This window comes from Aulonocara stuartgranti (genome assembly GCF_965226115.1).
Source record: "Aulonocara stuartgranti genome assembly, chromosome: 15".
Lineage (NCBI taxonomy): Eukaryota > Metazoa > Chordata > Actinopteri > Cichliformes > Cichlidae > Aulonocara > Aulonocara stuartgranti.
Genome location: NC_138951.1, coordinates 11,405,625 through 11,427,778, shown reverse-complemented (window position 1 = coordinate 11,427,778; position 22,154 = coordinate 11,405,625). Strand labels below are relative to the sequence as shown.

At 39.0% G+C, this 22,154-nt stretch overlaps 1 protein-coding gene and 1 long non-coding RNA gene across 7 annotated transcripts in view; one reads left to right on the top strand and one right to left on the bottom strand.

Annotated features, from left to right (window-relative positions):
* Nucleotides 1-22,154, top strand: part of stxbp5a (syntaxin binding protein 5a (tomosyn)) — a 102,758-nt gene that overhangs the window by 72,492 nt on the left and 8,112 nt on the right. For 3 of the 6 annotated variants that reach the window (XM_082506757.1, XM_082506754.1, XM_082506759.1), the window contains 15 exons: nt 804-927; nt 3,430-3,508; nt 4,152-4,306; nt 6,194-6,266; nt 6,523-6,670; nt 8,979-9,046; nt 10,952-10,992; nt 11,266-11,486; nt 13,633-13,805; nt 14,081-14,206; nt 14,580-14,731; nt 15,806-15,868; nt 17,858-17,911; nt 20,185-20,235; nt 21,318-21,599. In XM_082506757.1, coding sequence (XP_082362883.1) covers nt 804-927; nt 3,430-3,508; nt 4,152-4,306; nt 6,194-6,266; nt 6,523-6,670; nt 8,979-9,046; nt 10,952-10,992; nt 11,266-11,486; nt 13,633-13,805; nt 14,081-14,206; nt 14,580-14,731; nt 15,806-15,868; nt 17,858-17,911; nt 20,185-20,235; nt 21,318-21,599 — 1,810 coding nt within the window. The remainder of the gene's footprint in view (nt 1-803; nt 928-3,429; nt 3,509-4,151; nt 4,307-6,193; nt 6,267-6,522; nt 6,671-8,978; nt 9,047-10,951; nt 10,993-11,265; nt 11,487-13,632; nt 13,806-14,080; nt 14,207-14,579; nt 14,732-15,805; nt 15,869-17,857; nt 17,912-20,184; nt 20,236-21,317; nt 21,600-22,154) is intronic. The other 3 variants (XM_082506755.1, XM_082506758.1, XM_082506756.1) reach the window with 3 other exon arrangements.
* LOC309689993 lies at nt 14,118-21,373 on the bottom strand. Its single transcript, XR_014271578.1, has 3 exons — nt 21,295-21,373; nt 19,596-19,630; nt 14,118-14,204 (listed from the first exon to the last, which is right to left on the bottom strand). It is a non-coding gene; the product is annotated as an uncharacterized lncRNA (long non-coding RNA).

The following is a 22,154-nucleotide window of genomic DNA, read 5'->3' as shown; positions in this document are numbered from 1 at the left end:
GTTCAGATGATGGGAAAGATGAGAGGACAGAGAGGGCACCAGCTCTCTCAATCTTGTCTGTCTTTCCCCATTATTCTCTTTATCTGTTAGCTTGTCTGTGAATCACAGATCTGTATCTCCATTTGGTCTTTATTTTCTTCACTTGTGCCCTCTTCTCGGTTTTGAAGCCCTAACTAAAGGTCACCTCTTAAACTTCCTCTTTTGCAACCTTTTCTGTAACTGTTGTAGTTGATATTAAGCTTGTGATTAACTGTATTTCCTTTTAGTAGTTTTTTTAACCTTTTAAAAAGCTTCTATTGTTCCTCTAGCTCTCAATGATGGACTAGAGTCAAAGCGAAATACTTTTTTTCTTATTTCCACAGTAATTCATGCTAAACCATATGGTCTTGATTGAAGTATTAGCGGTTTTCAATTATATTGAATATTATGGACACATTTGTCAGAGTAATGCTGTATCTTTATGAAATATGACTCCTAAGTTAATAATATTGCTAATGGAACCATCTAGCTGGGGTTTCTTTTTTCTTTATTTCACATTCAACAAATGGTTCCTATGAAAGCTTTTAATATATGCATTTGTGCCACAGGAAATTTTCTAAAGCCAGGGAGCTCTTTTATCTCACTTCAACCATCTGCGCAAGTGTGCAAAGTCGCGGCCATTTAAGCCACGTATGAAAGTCATGTACCATATGGCTGTGGTAATGCAACAAACTTGTAGTGTGCAAGTTGCATGCTGGCACATAAGGTTTCATTCGAATAAACCACTGCCCCCAACCCCTGCCTTCCTGCCTGTCATTTCTTAGGCTATCCACTCAGTTGCCTGGCATCACGAGGGCAAGCAGTTCATCTGCAGTCACTCAGATGGAACTCTGACCATATGGAACGTCAGAGGCCAGGGCAAGCCCATACAGACAATCACACCACACGGTAAGGAAGTAAAAAAACACACACACACACACTTTATACATACAATGTCACAGTAATTTTTTGGCTTGTAATGATTTCCTTGAACTGGTCTTTTTCAAGGGTTCCTACATTTTTAATGACTAGAACTGGGTGAAGAAGTTTGACTTTATTTTGTCTTTCCTTTAATCCAGACAGGGTCAAAGGTATACGTGCTGCCTCAAATATTTACATACACCATGCACTCACTGATAGGTTAAATGTCCCTTAGCTAGTTTCTAGATGCCTTTGGTAGGTATTAAAAAGCTTTTGGCATAATTCTTGCTGGATATTTCACCGCTCATTGATACAATTCATTTGAATTGGCTGGTTTCCTGGGGAATTTGGAGTTTTTCTTCATTATTTCATCCACTTTGTGCAATATACCAGTACCACTGGTAGCGAAACAGCTGCAGAGCTCAATGCTACCACCTTGTCAGTTGGTACAATGTTAGCTTTATAAGCTTTACCTTTACTCTTCTAAACACACCTTTGTCATTATGACCAAATAGCTCAATCTTTGTCACATATGACCATAAAACTTTACCTCACAAGGCATTTGGGTTATCTCTGTGGGCAGCCGAAACCTTCAGTCAAGCTTAAAGGTGTCAGTGGAGTAGGGGCTTCTTTTTTGGTTGGCACCCTCTCAGTCCATGGTGATGTAAAATTAATTTCACTATGGGCAGTTATATTGATGTTCCACCTGTTTGTAGTTCATGGCAGGCTTGAGCCTTGGTGGTTCCTGTGTTGTCCTAATAAGTTTTCTCTGATCTGAGGATGACAGTTTGGGTCTACTTCCAGACCGTGGCAAATGATATATCACGTTAAATTGATGTAAACTAGATAACTGTTTGAAGTGATCTTGGTGTCTTAAGTTACTTAGAAATAGCTCAAAACGACCACCATTTAGGACTTTCTCATTGTTCTGAGATCAAAACAATTATTTTTATACATCGAAAGAGAAACTGCCAGTTGTTGTCAATCACAATCACTAATAAGAAGTTAATAGCCCTTACACTTCATAAGTCATTAATCAACTATAGTTGAACTCTAACTGATTTTTCCTCTCAAGATTCAACATTTCTATAATCTTTGACGCACATCGTTTCTGTATAACAATCACCATTATTGAAATTTGACATGCAGTGCATATGGAGTTAATTTATATTGTCTCACAAGCTAGTTGACTGAGGACAGTGAAGAAACTTTCGGTGAAGGGATCAAGACCTCCATGGAGAGTGTTGAGATAAATCTAAAGGGTGTGAGATGTTTATTAGGCTGGAGAATTAAAATATGGGTGGATGGGTTGCAGGTAGACTTTGCTTTAGAGGATCTAAACAAAAAAGTTGGGTGCCACCTGTTCGAATATAGCTTTGGAACAAACATCCATATAGAGTGTGATTGTAACTTTATTTTTTAATTGTTACATAAAAACACTGATTGCCCATGGTCTGATGACTTGACGGTCTTGTAGTGTTGATTATGTTGTTCCCTCTGTAGCCACTCTCGCTGTAGCCATCTCTCAAGTGTCTGCCTACACATGGCTCAATCATTGTTTCCTCATTTCAGGCAGAGGATTATTGTCGGTTCAATTATTTCCTGCCTCTGTTTTCCTTACTTTGTGTGTGCATGTGCGTCCTCTGTTTACTTCCTGCAGAAAGCAAGTCTGCTCTTTTGAAGATGCATTTAATCCATACTCTTCTGTCCCCCAACACACTGACTCACCCCACTTAGTTCACACAGATGAAGCACCTGGAAGAAAAATAGGCGACGGCAACTGGGCAGAGAAAGCAAGAGAGTCAGAAAAAGGGAACAAGAAAAGAAATTAAATCAAAAATTACAACAACTTTGAATCAGTTTTTCAAGCTGATTTTATGTGTCGGGGGTTGCAGAAAAGATTTCACCGCATGGGCTTTTTAATTAGTTGTTTCTCCCACTGCTGCATGCATAATTAGTTTGGTATTTAATGGGCAATTATGCAAATTCCTTTGACATGTTTAAGTAAGGCTTATAAGTCCTCTTTTAATTGTCTTTTTAGATATCCATTATTAAATGGTAGTTATTAAAAAGTGTTCTTTATTATACAGACCTGCCTTGCATAACCTGCATTTGGGGTCACTTTCGCTCTTCAGTAAGACTTTTCATATAAATTCAACTGCTCACTGTACTTTGTGATACAGAAATGCGCACACATAGGCATGCATGTGATGGATGTGTAATTTTATTCCACACTGACACCCCTTGAGGTTTGAAAAGATGGATTCTGTAAATCATCCAGGATCTTTACACCTTTCTTTGCATGTCCCTGTCCTTGAATTTGTCTTTCTTCTCTCTGATGAATAGGTTTCTGTTATTTTGCTGCATACTCTTCAGCACAGCATTTTACAATGCTGCTTCTGGGGGGAAAAAACCCCAAGATGACAGAAGAGACTGGGTGAAGAAGGAGTGAACTGCAAACCAAAGTAACTTCTGTTTGTTCTATTTTAGGAAAACAGCCCAAGGACGGAAAGAAGCCAGAGTCTTGTAAGCCCATTCTTAAAGTGGAGTACAAAACAACTAGAATTGGGTATGGTCCCTCAGTCTCACACGCGTACACATATACTGTTATACACTTGTGCCCATGCACGTTCACTTGAGCATATTTATAGACATGCATGTGTTTAATGCAGGCAGAGCCATGACAAAAGTCCCCACAAAGCAGCTCAAGTTGCATTTTACTTACATACAGATACTCCTCATGTTTGTAACTTAAGCCAATCATTTAAAACTATATATTTTGTAGTATCAGCTTTTCTTAATCAGCTATTTTGTTATATAAAGCATAAACTCAGAGTTGTGGATACTAAAGACAAGACAAGACAAGCCCAGTCCTCTTTAAATCAAAGTCTTTTGTTTTAACTCCAACCCTGATGTTATTTTGTATGCATGATGACATCTTACTTACAGTATACCATGGTATACATACATTAATATCCATGCAACAGTTCCTGAAAAATTAAGCTCACTGTACTGATTTTTTTCATTTGTAGTCAGATTGACTCATGCTTTAAGTTGTGCCAAGGCTCTTAATGCCACAACAATTTCCTGCTGGCTAAATAAAATATTAAGAGTGTGAACGCACATTATTAAATAAAGCCCCACCATATAAAATGCCTAATATTTTAAAAACCCATTTAAGTAAATAATTGCATGAATGCAACTCATTCCAGGGACCCCTTCATAATCTTTTCTGGTGGTCTGTCCTACGACACGGTGGGCCGGAGGCCTTGTCTAACAGTGATGCATGGGAAGAGTACTGCTGTGCTGGAGATGGACTATCCTATAGTAGACTTCCTCACGCTATGTGAGACACCATATCCTAATGGTAAGTGTGCATACTTTGGTCTGAATGAGAACGTCTGAGAATTGTGGACATTGTTAATTTACTCTTCTTTTGCACTAACACCTGCGGAAATATGCACACAACTTTCTGGTTCTTAATTATGTTGGACAGCCTGTCTGTGTGTGTGAGTGTGTTTCTGTAATAAATCAGAAATTTCCCAAGGGAAAGGATGCTACTTTTCAGTTTTATTATCTGACACATAGGCTATTACATTTTCATTTCATCCCGCTGTGCACAATGCCCTTCAATCTAAATTTAATTATTATTTTATTTATGGTATTGAGGAGCCAACAGCTGGAGCTTACCAGTATGGCCTGTATGTATGTGATCCAGGATGCAATCTCTGCTGCTGTGTTATCTGGCACGTATACAGCTACAGGACGGATTAGTGAATTATGTAAGAATGGCGACTTCATTATGTCACTGACAATCTGATGTCACTGCTCACTGAAATCATCTGGTAATGGACATTACTGGGTCTTTGGATTCCACAATGAATGTTTGTCCACATAGTCTAATAATCCTGGCACAAGCAGATGAGACGGTATCCCTAAATATCATTTATAAACTATATTTGTCAATACAAAGTTGAATATTTTGGATGAATGATAAACTAAACAGACAAACTAGGATTTCTTAAGACAGACAAGGAAATGATAAAAATCCAAACACTGACAAACGGTAGTGTTGGAAATTGAAGAATTTTTTAAGGTGTACTTAGAGTACAGACATATAGGAGACAAATGAAAGAAAATGCCTAAATGCTTTATACTTCAGTGAGGGGAAATGATGTTGTTTTGGTTTGCCATGTCCCCATTTATAGGGAGTAAGTGGTCAACAGATGCGTTGATAGGAAGGTCCAGAGCCTATCTCAGCTGTCTTAGGGCGAGAGGCAGGGTACACCCTGGACACGTCTGCAGTCTGTAGCAGGGCTAGCCCATAGACGCAGACAACCATTCACACTCACATTCAAACCTATGGGCAATTTAGAGTTTCCAAATAACCTATCCCCACTAACTGCATGTCTTTGGACTTAAAGTAATTTAACAATATGTCAAGAAAATCTGCAATGATGATATTTCTGACGATATAAGAGAAATGGTGTTTTATTGAAGCTTGTCATCGAGGGTTAAGACACAGTTTTTGTTCTCAGACATGCCTGGGCTTGTCTCATGGTGGCACACACTAGGAAACATAAACATTTTATATCGCATATGACATTTTATGGCACGTTAGAATTTTTACTTTACATTATCGTGGACGATATGATAGGAAACAACCCTTGTGTTCTGTGACAGCCGGGTCTGGACAAACCTTTAGGGCAGCAAGCTCCAGAGGAGGTTTTGCATGTTTGCCCTCTCCCACAAATTAAGTGGGTCTTTATAACTCCAGTCTGCTTTTGTCAAGGGGCTGTTAATAACAACCAGATTTGGGAAACGCTCCACTTGACACGTTGATTATTGCAAATGTATGAAACTGAAGTAATTTTTGCACTGCAGGTTACAATATATACTGAGCCTCTGCAGAATATGCAGTGGCAAGTAAAATAAAATGAATTTATTCATTACCACAGTTAAAATCTATTATGAGGCACTAATCTTAAAATGGAATATGACATTTTACTCTCAAATCAGACTGATACAAATATTCAACTTGAGCAATATCCCCTACAGTTATAAATTACATAGTATAATAAAATTCTAGCGTTGAGCGTTCCTGCCCTCACATCTTAAGGGCATAGATATAATTTGCTGTATAAAGAGTGGGAAATTCTTCCCATGTGGTTTGCATATTTTAGGGGAGCTCTTTTCTCATGGAATTACAAGACTGATAAAAGTGTGATGTTATGAATCTTTGTGCGGTTTGCAGATTTTCAGGAACCCTATGCTGTGGTCGTCCTTCTAGAAAAGGATTTAGTTGTGATCGACCTTGCACAAAATGGGTAGGTTCAAAAAATGGTTCATTATCTTGACTTTTGTTTCTTAACCATGGGGTAAACTGCTACTTGGCCCAGTAGTACAGCTTGTCACTGTTGTTTATTATTCCTTTCTTTACTCAACATTTTTAGTCAATGTCCAACATTTGTTGAATTGCAGGTATGCAACACTGTGTTTGACCAGTGCAACTGACACCGGCAGACATATTATTTTTATTTAGACTGACTTGTCACTTGAGTATGTGCGGGCTGTATTTAACAGTTATCCAATATTCGAGAACCCCTATCCTCTGACTATCCACGAGTCTCCTGTGACCTGCTGCGAGTACTTTGCCGACTGCTCTGTGGACCTCATACCTGCACTTTACTCTGTTGGCTCACGGCAGAAACGACAGGGCTACAGCAAAAAGGTACTGCACGTTTTATCATTAGATGCCATTATGTGTCCTTCTTCCTCTGACATCTTAATAGAAAATCACTTGTATAACATATCGTGGGTGAAGAAGAGACTTTGGATTAAGACATAGACTCAAAGGGCAAAGCCTCTTTTTTTTTTTCAGATTTGCAGTTTTACATGGTTGAAAATATTCATTTATTCTGAGGAGACTAAAAGTAGTGCATCCACCATATATGTTTGTGTTTTTGTTACACTTAAATGTTTCAGCAAATATTAATATGTAATACTAGACAAAGATAACCTCAGTAAATAAAAAAATCTGGGTTTTTTTTTTTAAACCAAACCTGGCCTTGTGTGAAAAAGTAACTACCCCTAAACCTAATAAATCCACAGAATATTTTCCCCTAAAATCTTGGAGATTATCAAGATGCGAGACAAGCTTTTGAGTTCTTTTTGGTCAGTACAGATTTTCTCCTTGGGTCTCTCTCATGGATACCATTATTTTGCCAAATCTTTTTAATTGCTGAATCATGAACTCTGACCTTAGCTTTTTTGATCTGTTCTTGAGGTTATTTAGATCGAGGCATTATTCGTTGCTTTTTGCGATATTTTAGATGTAATAAAACAAATAAAAAGAAAGAAGCATATACTTAAAATGAAATGAAATACAGCTGCTTTAGTCAAGGTGGTATGTGAGTCTGCGTGAGAAGGAAACTGCTGTAAAGTAAGTGTCGTCATAAAAAGTGCTGCATGTGTGCGAGTGGTAAGTAAGATGAAAAAGGTGCTACTTAAAATGTTTTTAAAGCAAGAAAGTAATGATAGGGGGAAAAAACACTGTAAATTCATAGATATGTTGCTCTTATTGCACAATAATGAATAAATAAAGGCCTACCTATGGTGTGTAAGACAATTTTAGCAGGTCCCTCAGCTGCAAACCAGGCAGTAAAAAAGGTTTGAGAGCAATAAAAGAAAAAAATATATATCAAAAACAATATCAAACCAGTAACTACGCTTAGTTGCATATATAATTATATAAGCTCGGAAAGCACTAGACTCACATGCCCTTTTTTATGTTGCTGTATTAAAACTTATATAACAATAACGGGTTTTAAATTGCTCGTAGCAGAAAAACAAGGAATAAAGTTGCGTCTAAAAATCTATATTATCAGTGGTCATTTGGGAAACACAAAAAGCTTTCAGTGATCAACTAGACACCTCAATATTTTCGCAGCAAGGTCCAGAGCAGGTTATGTTTGAAATCCAGCTTCTGAGTACAGGCCTCGGGTAGACACCACATGCTAAACAGCCCTATATTTATATTGCCGCTTTGTCAGCATAGCATGCTGTTGTTAGAAATGAAATCAAAGCATGACTGTGTCTCAGAGAGCTGCTATCACAGCTGTTACTGGTGTCAAATGAGTATTTTGGGGAAACGTCACAGAAAACACAAATTATTAGGAAGTTACTGAACTGTAATTAGAAGTCTGAGACTACAAACAACTAAATGCTGCTCCACATTATTGAATGAGGCACGTTTTGAAATATTTTGATATAAAATGAATTGCAGTAACTCATGAAATAATCATCACAGATTTTTGATGTGATGAACGAAGAAACAGAAATTCCCACAATGCGCCTACATACATAAAGAACAAGAAGGTCACAGGATGAAGGGTAGATTAATACCTCGCTCTACATAATAGGTGAATTTGTCTTAGTCCTCGGAAACATATTTTTTAATGTTTCCATGAAGCCAAATGGACTATATAATAGTGCCGTATTACCTAATGATACTCCCGTCCTCAGTACACCTCCTCTCTCCTCTCATTCTCTTCTCACATCTCTGTATCATTTAAGACAGACCCCCTGCTTTTTCAGCCATTATGTATGCTTATGTTCTTTTCTCCGTTGCCTTGTTCTGGCTTTCTGTCTGAAATGTCAGCATGCACTGACCCAAACTGGCAGCCTAGCTTCTTCCTTTTTTTTTTCCTGTTAAGCACAAGCCTTACTGAGCTGCGGGAGGGTATTCTCACATAAAGATCACCGTGAGTCATCCCGTTGACCTTTGTATGTGTCAACGTGTTCATAGCCAAACCCCCGCTAACACACATGGAGACGCACACCATAATCGCAAGACACGCTGAGAGACGTACACCAAGGACTCGCGCTTGTTTTCCTGCGTGCACTCACACTTGCGCTGGTTTATCATGTCATCTATTTGCACAATCAGTGTGTTCATTGACACCTTGTTTACTGACATAGTGATTCCTGTACGATCTCATTTACTAAGGTAACGCGTGTGTTGTCTGCTGTCTGTCCAGGAATGGCCCATTAGTGGTGGAAACTGGGGTCAAGGCATACAGAGCTACCCAGAGATCATCATCACTGGGTAAGACACTAATTTCATTAGTGTTATCTTTATTATCCTGCACAATTGCTTTCCCCTCTCCTGCACTGTCAGGTCACCAAGTTTTTATATATTCCCATCATGTGCACTTTGCTCCCATTTGATGCTTATTATCCCTCTCAAAGCTGTCAACAAAGGGGGCCAGGGGTGGGGGGTGGGTGTTTTTTACAGAACACATGCAGGAAAGGAGTGACATTGAGGTATGGGTTAGGCAGTAGGAGGCCCTTGCTCCTCTCCTTCCTCCTTGTCTCTTCTCCCCCATGTGCCACATTATTATTCTGCCCAGGTTTTTTTCCTTCGAAGAGTGCCACAGCCTGCACAGTATTTCTCTCCCTCTCCACTTAGCTGAATTGCCAACAAAACAAAGAAGAAACACAGCCAAATGACATGCATTTTTTTGTGACACCAAATAGAAAATCTGTCAATTATCAATACGAAAGCATTCTTTTATAACACATATTGATGTTACGCCTTTATGTTTGTCTAGAAGTGCTTGGATATTAATGGATTATTGAAGGTTTTCTTCTTCTAATGTTTGTTAGTGAGTTGGGAACCCGTGTATGTCTAGAATATATCTCCTCGTTATATCATTAGGACGTCTTGTGATCTGAATTATGTTGATATTGCTTTGGAGCTGTTCAGATGCCCGAATACTTCTGGCTATATATTTATTTCTTACTGTTATAGTTATGAAAAAAAATCACAAATGACAGCGCTGCGCAGAAGGCTTGAGTTGTCTCTAATTACCTCTGCCAAAATGTTTTTGGTAGTGTTTACATGCATGCGTATCGTTCTGTCTCTAAATATGATAGCTTGAGAAGTTTTGAATAGCTTTGTAGGGGTGTAGAGTGGGGTCATGTGAACAAGTGTAGTGTGTATTATTAACAAATAGAAACTTCTGTATGAAGATTTAAATTATGCTACGTTTTGCCTCTCCTTGAAGGTCAAAAGATTGGTCTGAAGGTCAGAGTGATAAAAATGCAATATAGAACTATTTTTTTTGTTTGTATTGACAGCATATAGGCATATATGAAATGACATATGGGGATTCTAAATGTTACTACTTTAGTAATGAGAGCTTATTACAGTATATTTCTAACTAACTAGAAATAGCTCATTCTCTTTATGTTGACAATACCTTCTTTAAAAATATAATGCGTTTTGGGAACAACTTGAAAGAATACCCAGATACCAGTATCATTATCTAAATGTTCACTATACAAACAGAAGAAGAAGAAATGTCAGCATCCTTTTAACAGTAGAAGACATTTTATAAAAGTTTTGACTTATTTGATCTTTAAGAAGATGTCAGAGTCCCAAAGAATACCTATATGTTATCAATACAAAATAATGGCAGCAACAAACATGTTTTAAATAGCTCTATATAGCATCATTATCACTTTGACCTTCACATCAATCTATTGATGCTTTGGAGATGGTACTGTATTGCATGGTGGATCAAACCATGACATAGGCTTGTCACTTCTTCATTTGCACTCCACTTCACTCCACTTGTCCAGTTTCCTCAGATTTTTCAAGAACACACCGCACACCAAGTTTTCGGGTAATAGCTCTTTGGGAATCAGCTTGTTGGTTTCAAAGAAGAGACGTGTGGCTGATGTAAAGGATTTTTTAAGGGATAAATAACTTCCCTTTCAGTCATTTTACCCTCTAAGTGTATTTTGATTTTCTCACTTCTCATGAGATTTGATTGTAAAAGCTTTACTATGGCAAATTCTGACACATTTTTGTTACCAGGGCTGATATTGTTTTCTTTCCCTGCAAATGTTACAAATTGGCTGGTGTTGTTTGCTCACATAAAAAGTCAAAAGTTATAACTGACATGGTCCTTCATTTGTGTCTCGTGTCACTCCCATGCATTTCCAGGCACGCTGATGGAACTGTGAAGTTCTGGGATGCCTCTGCAAGTAGGTTAAGCTCATAAATTACAAATATAGTTTATTTTATTGACTATTTTATTAGCTTTTAAACAGAAAAAGTCAAAGGACACTTTGAGTTTCAATTTAACTTGGAAGAAAAAGGAGGGAAGTCAAGAAAGAAAGAAAACAGAATGACTTTGAAAATTTAAATGACACTTTGTTTTTTACTCATTCATTTAAGCCTGTAAGAGCGTCTCCTTTAGCATAGGCTTCAATATAGCTGCTCCTCCTGATGTTATTTCTTTCCTCCTTTCTTTCTAGTAATGCTCCAGGTGCTCTATAAACTCAAAACAGCCAAGATATTTGACAGGAACAGGTCTAAGGAGGACAAGGGCAGCACTGAGGTGTCAGATGAAGACCCCTTTGCCATTCAGATCATGGCCTGGTGCCCTGAGAGCCGGATGCTGTGTGTGGCCGGTGTGTCAGCCAATGTTATCATCTACCGCTTCAGTAAGCTGGAAGTAACTACTGAGGTGGTTCAGGTGGGTATCAGTCTTCAGTTTTACCTTTAGCTTCAACTTCCAGGAATTTCATGTTTTTCTTAATCATCTTTTGTAATACGTGGCTTCCTAATGCCTGCCTGCAATAAATGCCTGTTGTTCACTGGGTGCATTGTCAGAAATATGTTGTAGAGCTGTGGGCTACTATTTGTTTTGTTTTTGGTCCATCGGTTTGCCTCGGAGGAGAACTAAGTTATGAGATACAAAGAGCTGAAGTGAAACAGTGTTAAAAACAATGAAGTGTCCACTGCAGCCACTGTTTGTACTTTTCACACTCCCTTCCCTGTTCTTATGTCAAAAACAAGATTATCTGCAAAAAAGTGATTGTAGATGTTTTTTATGTTTCATATTATTTCTTAAAATTGGTAAATAGGCCGTAGTCAACAGGATTTACAAAGCACTGGAGATAAAATTAAGAAATTACCTGTTTTGCGATTATTTTTATAACTCTGCGTTATTGTACCTACTCAGTTTTTTACATTATAATCTATCTTGTCCTTTTTGACCACTTAGTGTATCTTTATAGAACTTTCATGACATATTTGTTGTAGTTTCTGTTGCCTTTTTCTCCAGATTTTGGTTAAAAAGGACATTTTTAATATCTAGGATTATTCTTACCTGGATAAATAAAGGATATATAAGTGTGTCTTTACAGCTTGACAGAAATGTTCTTTCTGGCTCAAAATGATTTCATCGTTCATAATATGTCTGACAAATTATCGGCCAAAAGTCATTTACAACACTGCAAATGAAGGCAATCACTTTCTGGCATGACATCAGCCCACTCGTCAACCAATCTGCATTTGACCGATGCACAGTGTCATCCACATTCGTCTGGCAGTGGTTGGTTTTCGTCGCTCCAAAACCCCTCTCCGTAAGCAAACGGACACAACTGCGGTATTATAAATTAAGCATCAGATGTTGAGGCATATGCACAACCACATGAACTCAAAGATCTGCCTAGTCAAAGGCAGTATGGTTACCATGCCAACAGACAGGGCAGTGAACAAGCAAAGCTAGACCATCATTATGACCTGCTTTGATAGCGATGTAAATGCTAATGGTGGTGTGATGGCGGGTGCTTAATGAAATAAAGAGAAATGCCGTTATTATCTCCGCGTATGCTCACAGCTTCTGTATTAGCGTGAAACTGTGCATATATGCTTTGCTGTTGGTTGTGGTAGCAAAGCAATAAAATAGTGTCTAGCATGAGATTATCTTTCTAGTCCTGGCAACATATTTCTTGTGAACAGTCATTGCTGAGGTGTTGTTGCAGCAGACTTCGCAGTGTTCACTTGTCAATCAAAGCATGTGGGTGGCACTGTGGCGCGTTTAGCTGATGCCCTTTTTGTGTTCAGCACTGTTTGTCCTAAATGCCCAAATGTTTTGTTCTTTCAAACAAACAGCAAGAAGCAATTATGAATTTATAGACTTCAAGTGCCTTGCTTAGGAGCCTCTTAGTAGCTGTTGGAAGAGATTAAAAATCAGCTACGTTCATGTTTGAAAGCTTTGCAGTTTTCTGTGGGTAAATGACATTAAGCATTGATGCACGCAGAAGAGAAATGTTAGAGCCCTTAGTCCTAAACGCCACATGCTGTAATGTGGATCAGAACGCTACATGCAGCAATGGCGAGCAGTAATTAGGCGAAACAGCCCGTGTTAGAACAAGGTCAAACACCTCTAAATAACCTTGCAGAAATGAAGGTAGTCTCTGAACAAGGGCACTGATCACTCTTCACTCCCACATGTCAGTGGGGCTAATGAGACTGACAGAATGCAAAAGAGAGGAGCTGATGAGTTTGCGTGTGTATCGGTGTGTGTGAATCGTACACGCGTGTCTCTGCGAAGGCGCGGGTTGCAAAGGGGTAGCCTGAAGGAGGACTCAGAAGGAATGAAACATCGCAGTATTGGAGGACCTCTAAGACTCTCAATCTTCCCACACAAACATCAAACACCTCCTTATCATCAAAGTGACTCTGCGATCGCATATGAAAGCCATTTAGCGACACAGTCATCATGTCCTGAGGAATTATTATTTACAATAATGTAGAAGAGGAAGTTTCATGATGTTCCTCGTTTATAATGTGCATGTTAATATGTGCACCTGTGTGTATGTCCTCTCATCCAGTTGCTAGAGGTGCGAATGCAGTACGAGCTGAATGACATAGAGTCTCCAGATGGCGGGGGTGAACAGACATCGGCGCTCCCGACGCCCGGTGCCTCTCCTCAGACAAGCGGCCCACCTTCACACCCTTCCACCAGCAGCAACAACTCTGATGGAGGCAACATACCCTGCCTCAAGTATGAAACACATACACACATATATAACTTTAAGGAGAGGGAGAGAGAAGCACTCGCATAAACGCTCATAAGCTGCAGGAGCACTTGCACACATACTCATGCACACAAGAGTCTTGCCTTTTGCCTCAAGCACACTCGAAGCATTCTCAGCCACAGCCTCCCCAACATTCCCCTGCAGCCACTCAATACACAACAGCTTCACAACCGCAGCTGCGCCCCTCGTCATTCTTTTTATGAAACCTTTTTTTTTGTCTATGGCCTCCTTTCATCCACAGAGTGCGCAGTACTCCATTGAAGCAGTCTCCAGGTTACCAGGTAGATTTGGTGGTCCAGTTAGTGTGGGTGAGTGGAGAGCCTCCTCAGCAGATCACAAGTCTGGCCGTCAATTCCTCCTACGGCCTGTAAGTACACGCAAGCCTTAACTGAAACTAGAAGCATTTTCTGGGACTTTGCTGGGATTTATGCTATTTATGTTAAGACGCTTAATCTGAAGGTAAAAAGCAACATTAGCAAAGTTAGCGCAAATCAAATTGCAGGCAAAATCGTCACAGATACCGGTGCTGTTCAAGAAGTTACTGCTCAAGTCCTGTCGACACAGTTCAGCAGCTACGGGAATTTAAGAGATTCCACCTGATTTTGGGCTTCAACTACAATGTTTACGTATTCCAAAACAAAATCAAATCTCCTAACTGTAACTTTCCGTTATTCTTGTTTTAAAAACTTTCACCCCTCCTTTTCTTCCCACTTCTTCTTTACTTTGTTGCCAATCCCCAGAGTGGTATTTGGCAACAGTAACGGTCTGGCAGTGGTGGACTACATCCAGAAGACAGTAGTCCTCAACTTGGGGACGGTCGAGCTTTATGGCTCTAATGACCCCTACCAGAGACAGCCCCGGTCGCCAAGAAAGACGCGACAGCCTTCTGGAGGTAATAAAAAGAGAGAAGATTGAAGCCAGAAAGAAAAACATTTTATTCATTTTTCTGAGCATTACAGCTTTTTTTTTTTTTTTTTTGGCCAGAACAGCTCACCCCACAGTTCTTTAGTTCCCGTTCTAAACTGTAAACTGATGCAAATATGAGAATGAATAAAGTGACGACACGCTTTGAATGCACAATGATGCTCTCTTTCTTGCTTAGTCTACAATGCTGACGCATGATTGAGCGATGACGACCAAATACTCGCTCTCTCTTTGTGCTTCGATTGACTTTCTCTCTTTGTTTATCCGCCTCTCTCTTTCTCTTTGCCTCTCATTCACATACCCACTCTCTCGCAGCCCATCCCTTTTCCACGCATCCCTTCCTTTTTACTATTGTCTACCACGGACAGCGAACGGTATCCTTTCCAGTAAGGACACACTGCCACCACGTGTCAGAAAACAGCAGTGCATGTTTTGATACTGCCGCAACGTCACGACAGTTTCCTGTCCATACTTGAGCAAAAGTTTGATTAATGAATTTAGCAAAGTGTGTCCACGTGGGTTGAGAGATTTTTATGCTGTATGCAAAGCAACCACACATGCAAGTAAAGACTCAAAGTACTGTATGTGTAAACATCCGAATGTTCACAAAAAGGCTCACATTAAATACTCGCAGAGCATCTGGTGTCACTAACTGGTGAGCAGTGGGCTGGCACTTGTCAGTGGTTGGCAAGTGTGAGCAGTAATCAGGCATCCAGCTGTGTTGCTCTGCCAATAGGGACTTCTGTCTGCTTGGCTTTCTGCCTCACAGAACAATGTCACACACAAATAAACACACTTATACTCAAACATGCATGCGGGAAAGGGAGGAAGTAGCATTTAAAACTGGATAAAGAAAACTAGAGACCTTGATAGTCTCTGACAGATGGCGGATGAGACTGCACATAGATCCTAGCCAAGGCGACACTAAAATATAAAGTTAAAGAAACATATTTTTTATGCATACGCAGAGCGAACAGCCAATATTTTTTTTTTTTTGAAAATCCACCTGATTTTTGTTTTGATTATGTCATCTCTCATACAGGTCTTTGTGACATCAATGAAGGCTCGGCTACATCGGAGGACCGCTGCAAGTCGCCTACTTCAGGTAACATATCTTTCAGCTTGTCATTGAAAGAGAGGAGTGGCGAATATAGCAGAAATAACAACCAAACAGTAAAGCAGTCAGAAATATACCTAGAAAACCACTTACGTGTGCTGGGAGGAAGATTAATGTTTCAAAATAGCCTTTACGGTTATTAATGTTGTAATGAAGTTGTTGCTCATCAAACTTGAACTCTAGAAGTTTCTTCTTTTTTGAGTCATTCACGTGTTTGGCTTCATTCAACCTCTTTCTTTAAAAATGCACTGTTTCGGTTAAATATTTCACATTTATGGATTTATAATAGTTTTGCCATATGTCCATGCTTTTTTCTTTTTTTTTTTTACCACTTTGCAGAGTTGAAAAAAGGGGAATACGTCATTTATAATCTCACTCTGTATTCTGAAAAACTGGGTTACATAGGCTGTAAATGCATCCGGGGACTGATGGTAATTCACTGAGGCTGCTCGAAATTATGGGAAAACCAAACTCTGCATTCTGGTAGAGAAACCTATTCATTTACATGAATATTAGTAGGAAAAGGGGCTTCACATATTCCGTAGCACTGAAATTCCATGCTTTTTGATACTCACAAATATATTGCATGCCAAGATTCTTGATTATTTTTAACTTGGATTTCGATAAGGGTGCGTCTTTCAACATTTCCCTGTGTCCGGATGCAGTGTATTGAAGCAGATTCGTCTAAATGTATTGCCAAATTAAGCAGTTTTTGTGTGTATATGACATTTAGACAGCAAACTCAATAGAATGTACTAGAACAAAAACACAATCCACTTTATGCTGCACTATCCCACCTCTGATTTTAAATATTCAGCCTTTTGATGATCTACTGCTTTGTGATATGCAGGAACAAGATTCCCCGTTGCTCTTTTACTTGCTTCCATCTTAATCTGCGTCATTAGTATTTCATCTGAAGGCGCTTGAAGAGAGAACAGCCTAGGTTTATCTCATTATGGGTAACTTGGCATTACCACGATGAAAATAAGGAGCTTTTTAAAAAGGTCAGACAGAAAACAAATCACAGAGTCTGCTTGCTGCTGTTTCCAGGTATGATGGCTGTCCCAGTCTCTGTGTCTGGTGCCACCAGACTGTGATGTGATACATCTGTCTGCTTTGCTATACTCATGGGACAGGGAGAGAAAAAGAGTGCTTTCCTACAAAACTCTCTTTGTAATCTAGGTTTTAAGTGTGAGCCAGTTTGTTTTAGATTTTTGTTTATTTCCTCTCTCTGTCTCTCTTTGAGTATTTGTGGTATGAATTCTGCAGAGGAATAATGTAACGTTTGTAGGATGGCTTGTTTTAGACTTAAATACAGTGTAAATGTGGATGGCCTGGCTTGATTTATTTCCCAGTTCTTTACATTGTACGAGAATAATTTACATCAGAAGACAGGATGTCTTAGTGAAATCAGTGTTCCTTCAAAAAGAAAGGTGCCATTGACATTACAAGCCAATTTCTGCTCAGAACAAGTAAGCACATCTGTGTTTGGTTGATTATTTCTTTGTTTTAACTATGCTTGGCAGTAAATCTTGGAAAGCCTGTTTATTTCCCCTTAATTGGTGCCACATTTGTAAGGAAAATGCATTTGTGGGTTGAGCAGCAGAGTATGGGTTGTGCCACATTTGACTGATCTGGATAGAGCCACAGGGCAACTTTAAGCTGGTGTTCCATAAAACCATTTTGAGTGAGCCTTAGTACAATCTCCAAATTGAGGGCCAACATCCATATAATGGGGGATTTCCAAATGCATTTTCCTTACAAATGTGGCATCACTTAAGGGTAAAAAAAACTGCCTCTCCAAGATTTTTTGCCAAGAAGCATTGTTACAACAAAGAAATAGTTGACCAAATAAATATTTACTCAGTTTTTGTGCTAATACACACACGCACTGGGGTAATGGGGTAAAAATGGGTGTTTTTCTAACTGCGCATTTACTCTATTTTACTCCTCCCTCCTCCCCAACACCCTCAAAAGTCTTGATGTCAAACAGCAATCTACACCAATTCTACAATGGAGGTGGTAGAGGAGGTAAGATTGGGCAAAAATGTCTATCAGAGGCTGTTTAGGCAGGAAAAAACGTGGTCTAGATTTGGTGCCCCTGTTTTGTTTCCTTTTTTTTTTTTTGTGGAGAAAGTGTCTCTGTCTTCCTTTGTCCATACTCACCACAGTGGGAAGAACTAAAGTAGGGAACAGAGAGCTGACGTTCCTCTATACTCCTGGGTTAGCTTCTATTCAACTATCTTTGAAGCCACTTTGTATTTTAACATAAATGAGTATTCTTCATTTGAAATGACAAGATGCTCATATTTGATATTTGAGCACAGAAGAGTAATATACGAAAACTATATTCTAAGGATTCAGAGCTTGTGAAGCAAAAGCTTACCTGGAAGGACGGTGGGACTGCAGTTTTCTTGAGACACCTTACTTGTCAAATATACTGTACATATTGCATGCTACATGTATGTAGCACGAGTGTCATATTGTAAATGTGCCTGCATCTGATACTTGTCCCAACTAATTGTACGAAGTTTGATGATACCATTGAACAGAGAGCAATTCGTCTGTCTGATTTTGTCTTTGTCCAACTTCAGTGTGTGTTGATAAAACTTTGTAAAAGTACATTTAAACTAAGTGAGCAAGTCAAAAAAGAGGATTAGCAAAGGAAGGATTCGGTATCTCATACAAGTGACAGTGAGTAAGTACAATATCCACACCAATCAGCGACAGCATTAAAACCACCTGCACAAATTTCTTTTGGTCATTGTGATGACATAGCAGCCCTGACTCTTTAGTGTCTCACATTTTGACAGTGGAGCCCTCTGTTGATCAGGCTTACTCAGGCACATCCCATGGGTATTGGGAGTTCAACATCTTGGGCTCATTGACATGCTGCTTGAGCTATTGCTGATCACTTTCTGCACTTCTGGGGAGGCCTCTGCCTTTCAGGATCGCTGTTGCCATGTCCAATACGCTTGATTTCCAGCAAAGTGTAGGGTGGGTGAAACATGCCAAAGTAACGTCCACGTGAACATCAGGAGGCAAAGTTTGGGGATTGCTGTCGTCATGTCCGATATACTTGGTCTCTAGCAATGTGAAGGTGGGTGAACCATGCCAAAGTAACGTTCACGTGACTGTTGAGAGCCAGCTTTTCAGAGTACAAGATAATTGTTGTTAACAACGTCTCGTAAATAGTTTTAATGTTGTGGCTGCTTTGTTTGTGCTGGATTATTTGTCTTTGCTTAGCCTGGTCCGGAAACTGATGTTGTCCTCCTGAGTCCTTTTAACACCTGATTATTCACAGTGCAATATTTTTACAATATCCCCAAAACCCACATATGTGAGTTCAGTATTTTAGTTTAGCTTAAAAAAATCTTGATAAAGTCAATAAAATTCCCCCAATTTCCAGCATACTAGAGAACAGAAATCAAATCATCTGGATAAATAATGCATGTATGGATAGCATATGCACGTTTTGGGCTCTAAAAGTTGGTCTACACCTTCATAAGTACCGTAGACGGGCAACAGCAAGATTTTATGTTCTCCACTTAGCTTAAAAAATAAAACGCTAATGATAAAAAGCCAAAATAATCAAATTCAACTCAAATACTTGAAGGTATTACGAATGTTGCAGTTTTTTTAAAGGAACTTGTATGGATTTCTTTATGTATTGTTTCTGGCAGTTTAAATTGCAAGACAGTCATAACTCTATTACCTGAATGTCTCATTTTATCGTCCTTCTTCTTTTTCCTACAGACAGAGAAAATAATATTTAGGACTTTCATTCACTGCTATTTATATTCACTCTTCTGAAAGATGGAATGCTTTACAAACTAGTACTGAAAGTATATAACCAGCAGCAGGTTTAACCATCCTTTTCACTATGTTTTCTTCCATCTCTGGTTCATTTTTTGTTTCTTGTTACTTCCTTCTTCTTGCTGCATGCTCCTTTGGCATGAAGGTCCTGAATGGCCGTGCAGTTTTGACGTGTGTCTTACCTGTCCTGTCTTTCAGGGCATTGTGCAAACAGACGTCACCTCTTTTGTTTAGTCTGTAACAGCATGCCTCTGTGATACAGAGGGTCGTCTCTTAATCCTTATGCAGTGTCTCCTCCTGTCTAAAGCATTTTGGCTCTCCTATTCTATAAAACAATCCCTTGGCACTTGTTCAACAGTCTTCTGTCATTTTGGTGTATTTCAGGTGTGTGCACAGTCCTACTCCAATGCTAGATTAACTAGCTTTGCATGGCATCGTGTGTTAGCTTAGACATGTGTTTGTAAAGAGGGATGTTCTCTTTTTTCCAGCAAAGATGTCACGGAAATTAAGCTTGCCTACTGAGCTAAAGCCAGACTTGGGTAAGCCTTGACTTCGTGTCTCCAAACAATTTGTATGAAATGCAATATACTTTTCTCGCTCTGACTGGACTCCATCACTTTACATTAGTCCAGTTTTTTTTCTGGTTATTAGTCTCAAAATTGGCAAGCTGTGCAACTGTTCTCTTTAGTTTGCATGCATCAAAAGTAGCACTGATCTGAACTGAATTAAAATGATTGAACTCAATCAAATTGTTGGAAATGAACCCTTGCTCACACTTCTTTTGACCATGGTGGGGGTTAAAGCAGAGGTCAGTGGTGCTAAGCTAAACTTTTTACACCCCATCTCACTCTAAAGCTTTGTGTAACTTTTGCAGCTTTTCTTTTCTCTTGTGTGTTTTTCATGGCTTTCTTTTCTCTGTCTGATTGGTCCTTCAAAAAAAATAAAATAAAATAAAATAATATCAATACAACTTTTTTTCTGTACAACCTTCTTCCCAAACATGGAATATTGTTAGGTTTCATGGGTTTAAAATAAGATATTCACCTGTATGCTTGTTTAATGATCTCAGTGTTATGCACATTTAACTTTCGTAATGTGCCAAACAGCTGGTTTATTTTATAGTAATAAAATTGTGTTAAATTGATGGCTCTTGTATAATGTAAGGGAACTGCAGTGATGTTAAATCATCAACAAATAGGTCTTAAATGATGCTGCTCTGTTAAAAAAGGCAATTCAACTTATGAGATCTGTTTTTCCTAGAAAGACAAGACCACTAACTATTTACTTTTATTTTGCCACTAGCTGTTAAAAGTGCGAGTCGACTTTCTTTCTCTCAATTTCCAGTATCTACATTATCAGTACTAAAATCAATCATTTATAAACAAATAAAAATGCTATTACTGGTATGCCTTGAATTTGCTTTGAAAAGTGTAAATCCATTTGCATTTAACTTCCAAACTCTTTCTTTTAAGGCAGTAAGAAGCTAGTGATTGTTATGTTTCTATTTTTTTCATTATTTATTTATTTTTTTTTAGCATATTTTGTGCCAACTTCTCCATTGTCTGTCTTGCAATAATACTTTTTTGCAGGTGCTTTACCTCTCTGTTTTTTCTCCTTACTGTCCTCCTGTCTGTATGCCCGCCGCGGGGTGCCAACCCATTAGACCACCGGGACAACTCTTTCAGCCGCTCACGCTCGTCCAGTGTCACCAGCATCGATAAGGAAGCACGAGAGGCCATCAGCTCATTCCACTTCTGTGAGACTTTCGCTCGGAAGGGGGACAGCATTTTGACACCCTGCCTGTATGTGGGCACCTCCCTGGGAACTGTCCTGGTTCTGGCTCTCACATTGCCACCTGCTGGAGAGCAACGGCAACTGCAGCCAGTTATCCTTTCACCTGCCGGTGGGTAAAGCAATCTCAGATGGGAGGGAGGGAGGGAAATTAGAGTGTGAGAGGTTTTTTTTGTTTTTTTTAACGGCAATAAAGACCAAACTTGGCAACCCACTCTGTAAATTTTAAGGAAAAACAGTACACAATGATTTTTAAATGTTTAAGTGAAAATGGACCAAAAATGGTACACATAAATACAGTATGACCAATTTATCTCTGCTAATAGGCTACATACCAGAGGCTTTTAAGGTGGCTTTAATCAAACCATTACTTTAAAGTAGGCACTTTAGTCATTTATTTACTAATTACTGACCTTATGACTAATTCCAAAAGTTCTTAAAATAGTTGTTTTAAATATACGGTGTGATCATATGCAGATCATTGGATTATACTGTTTATCATGTGTATATTTTAGATTTTTCCTGTTTCTCAAAGAAACGAATTTCATATATTGTTCTACTTCTGTGTGTAAGTTTTTAGGCCTGCCTCTTCTTCTTCTTTTGTCCTCTACTTGTCCTCTACTAAACTGCAGGAGTGTCTTAAAGATATAAAGGATATGAAGGCCTT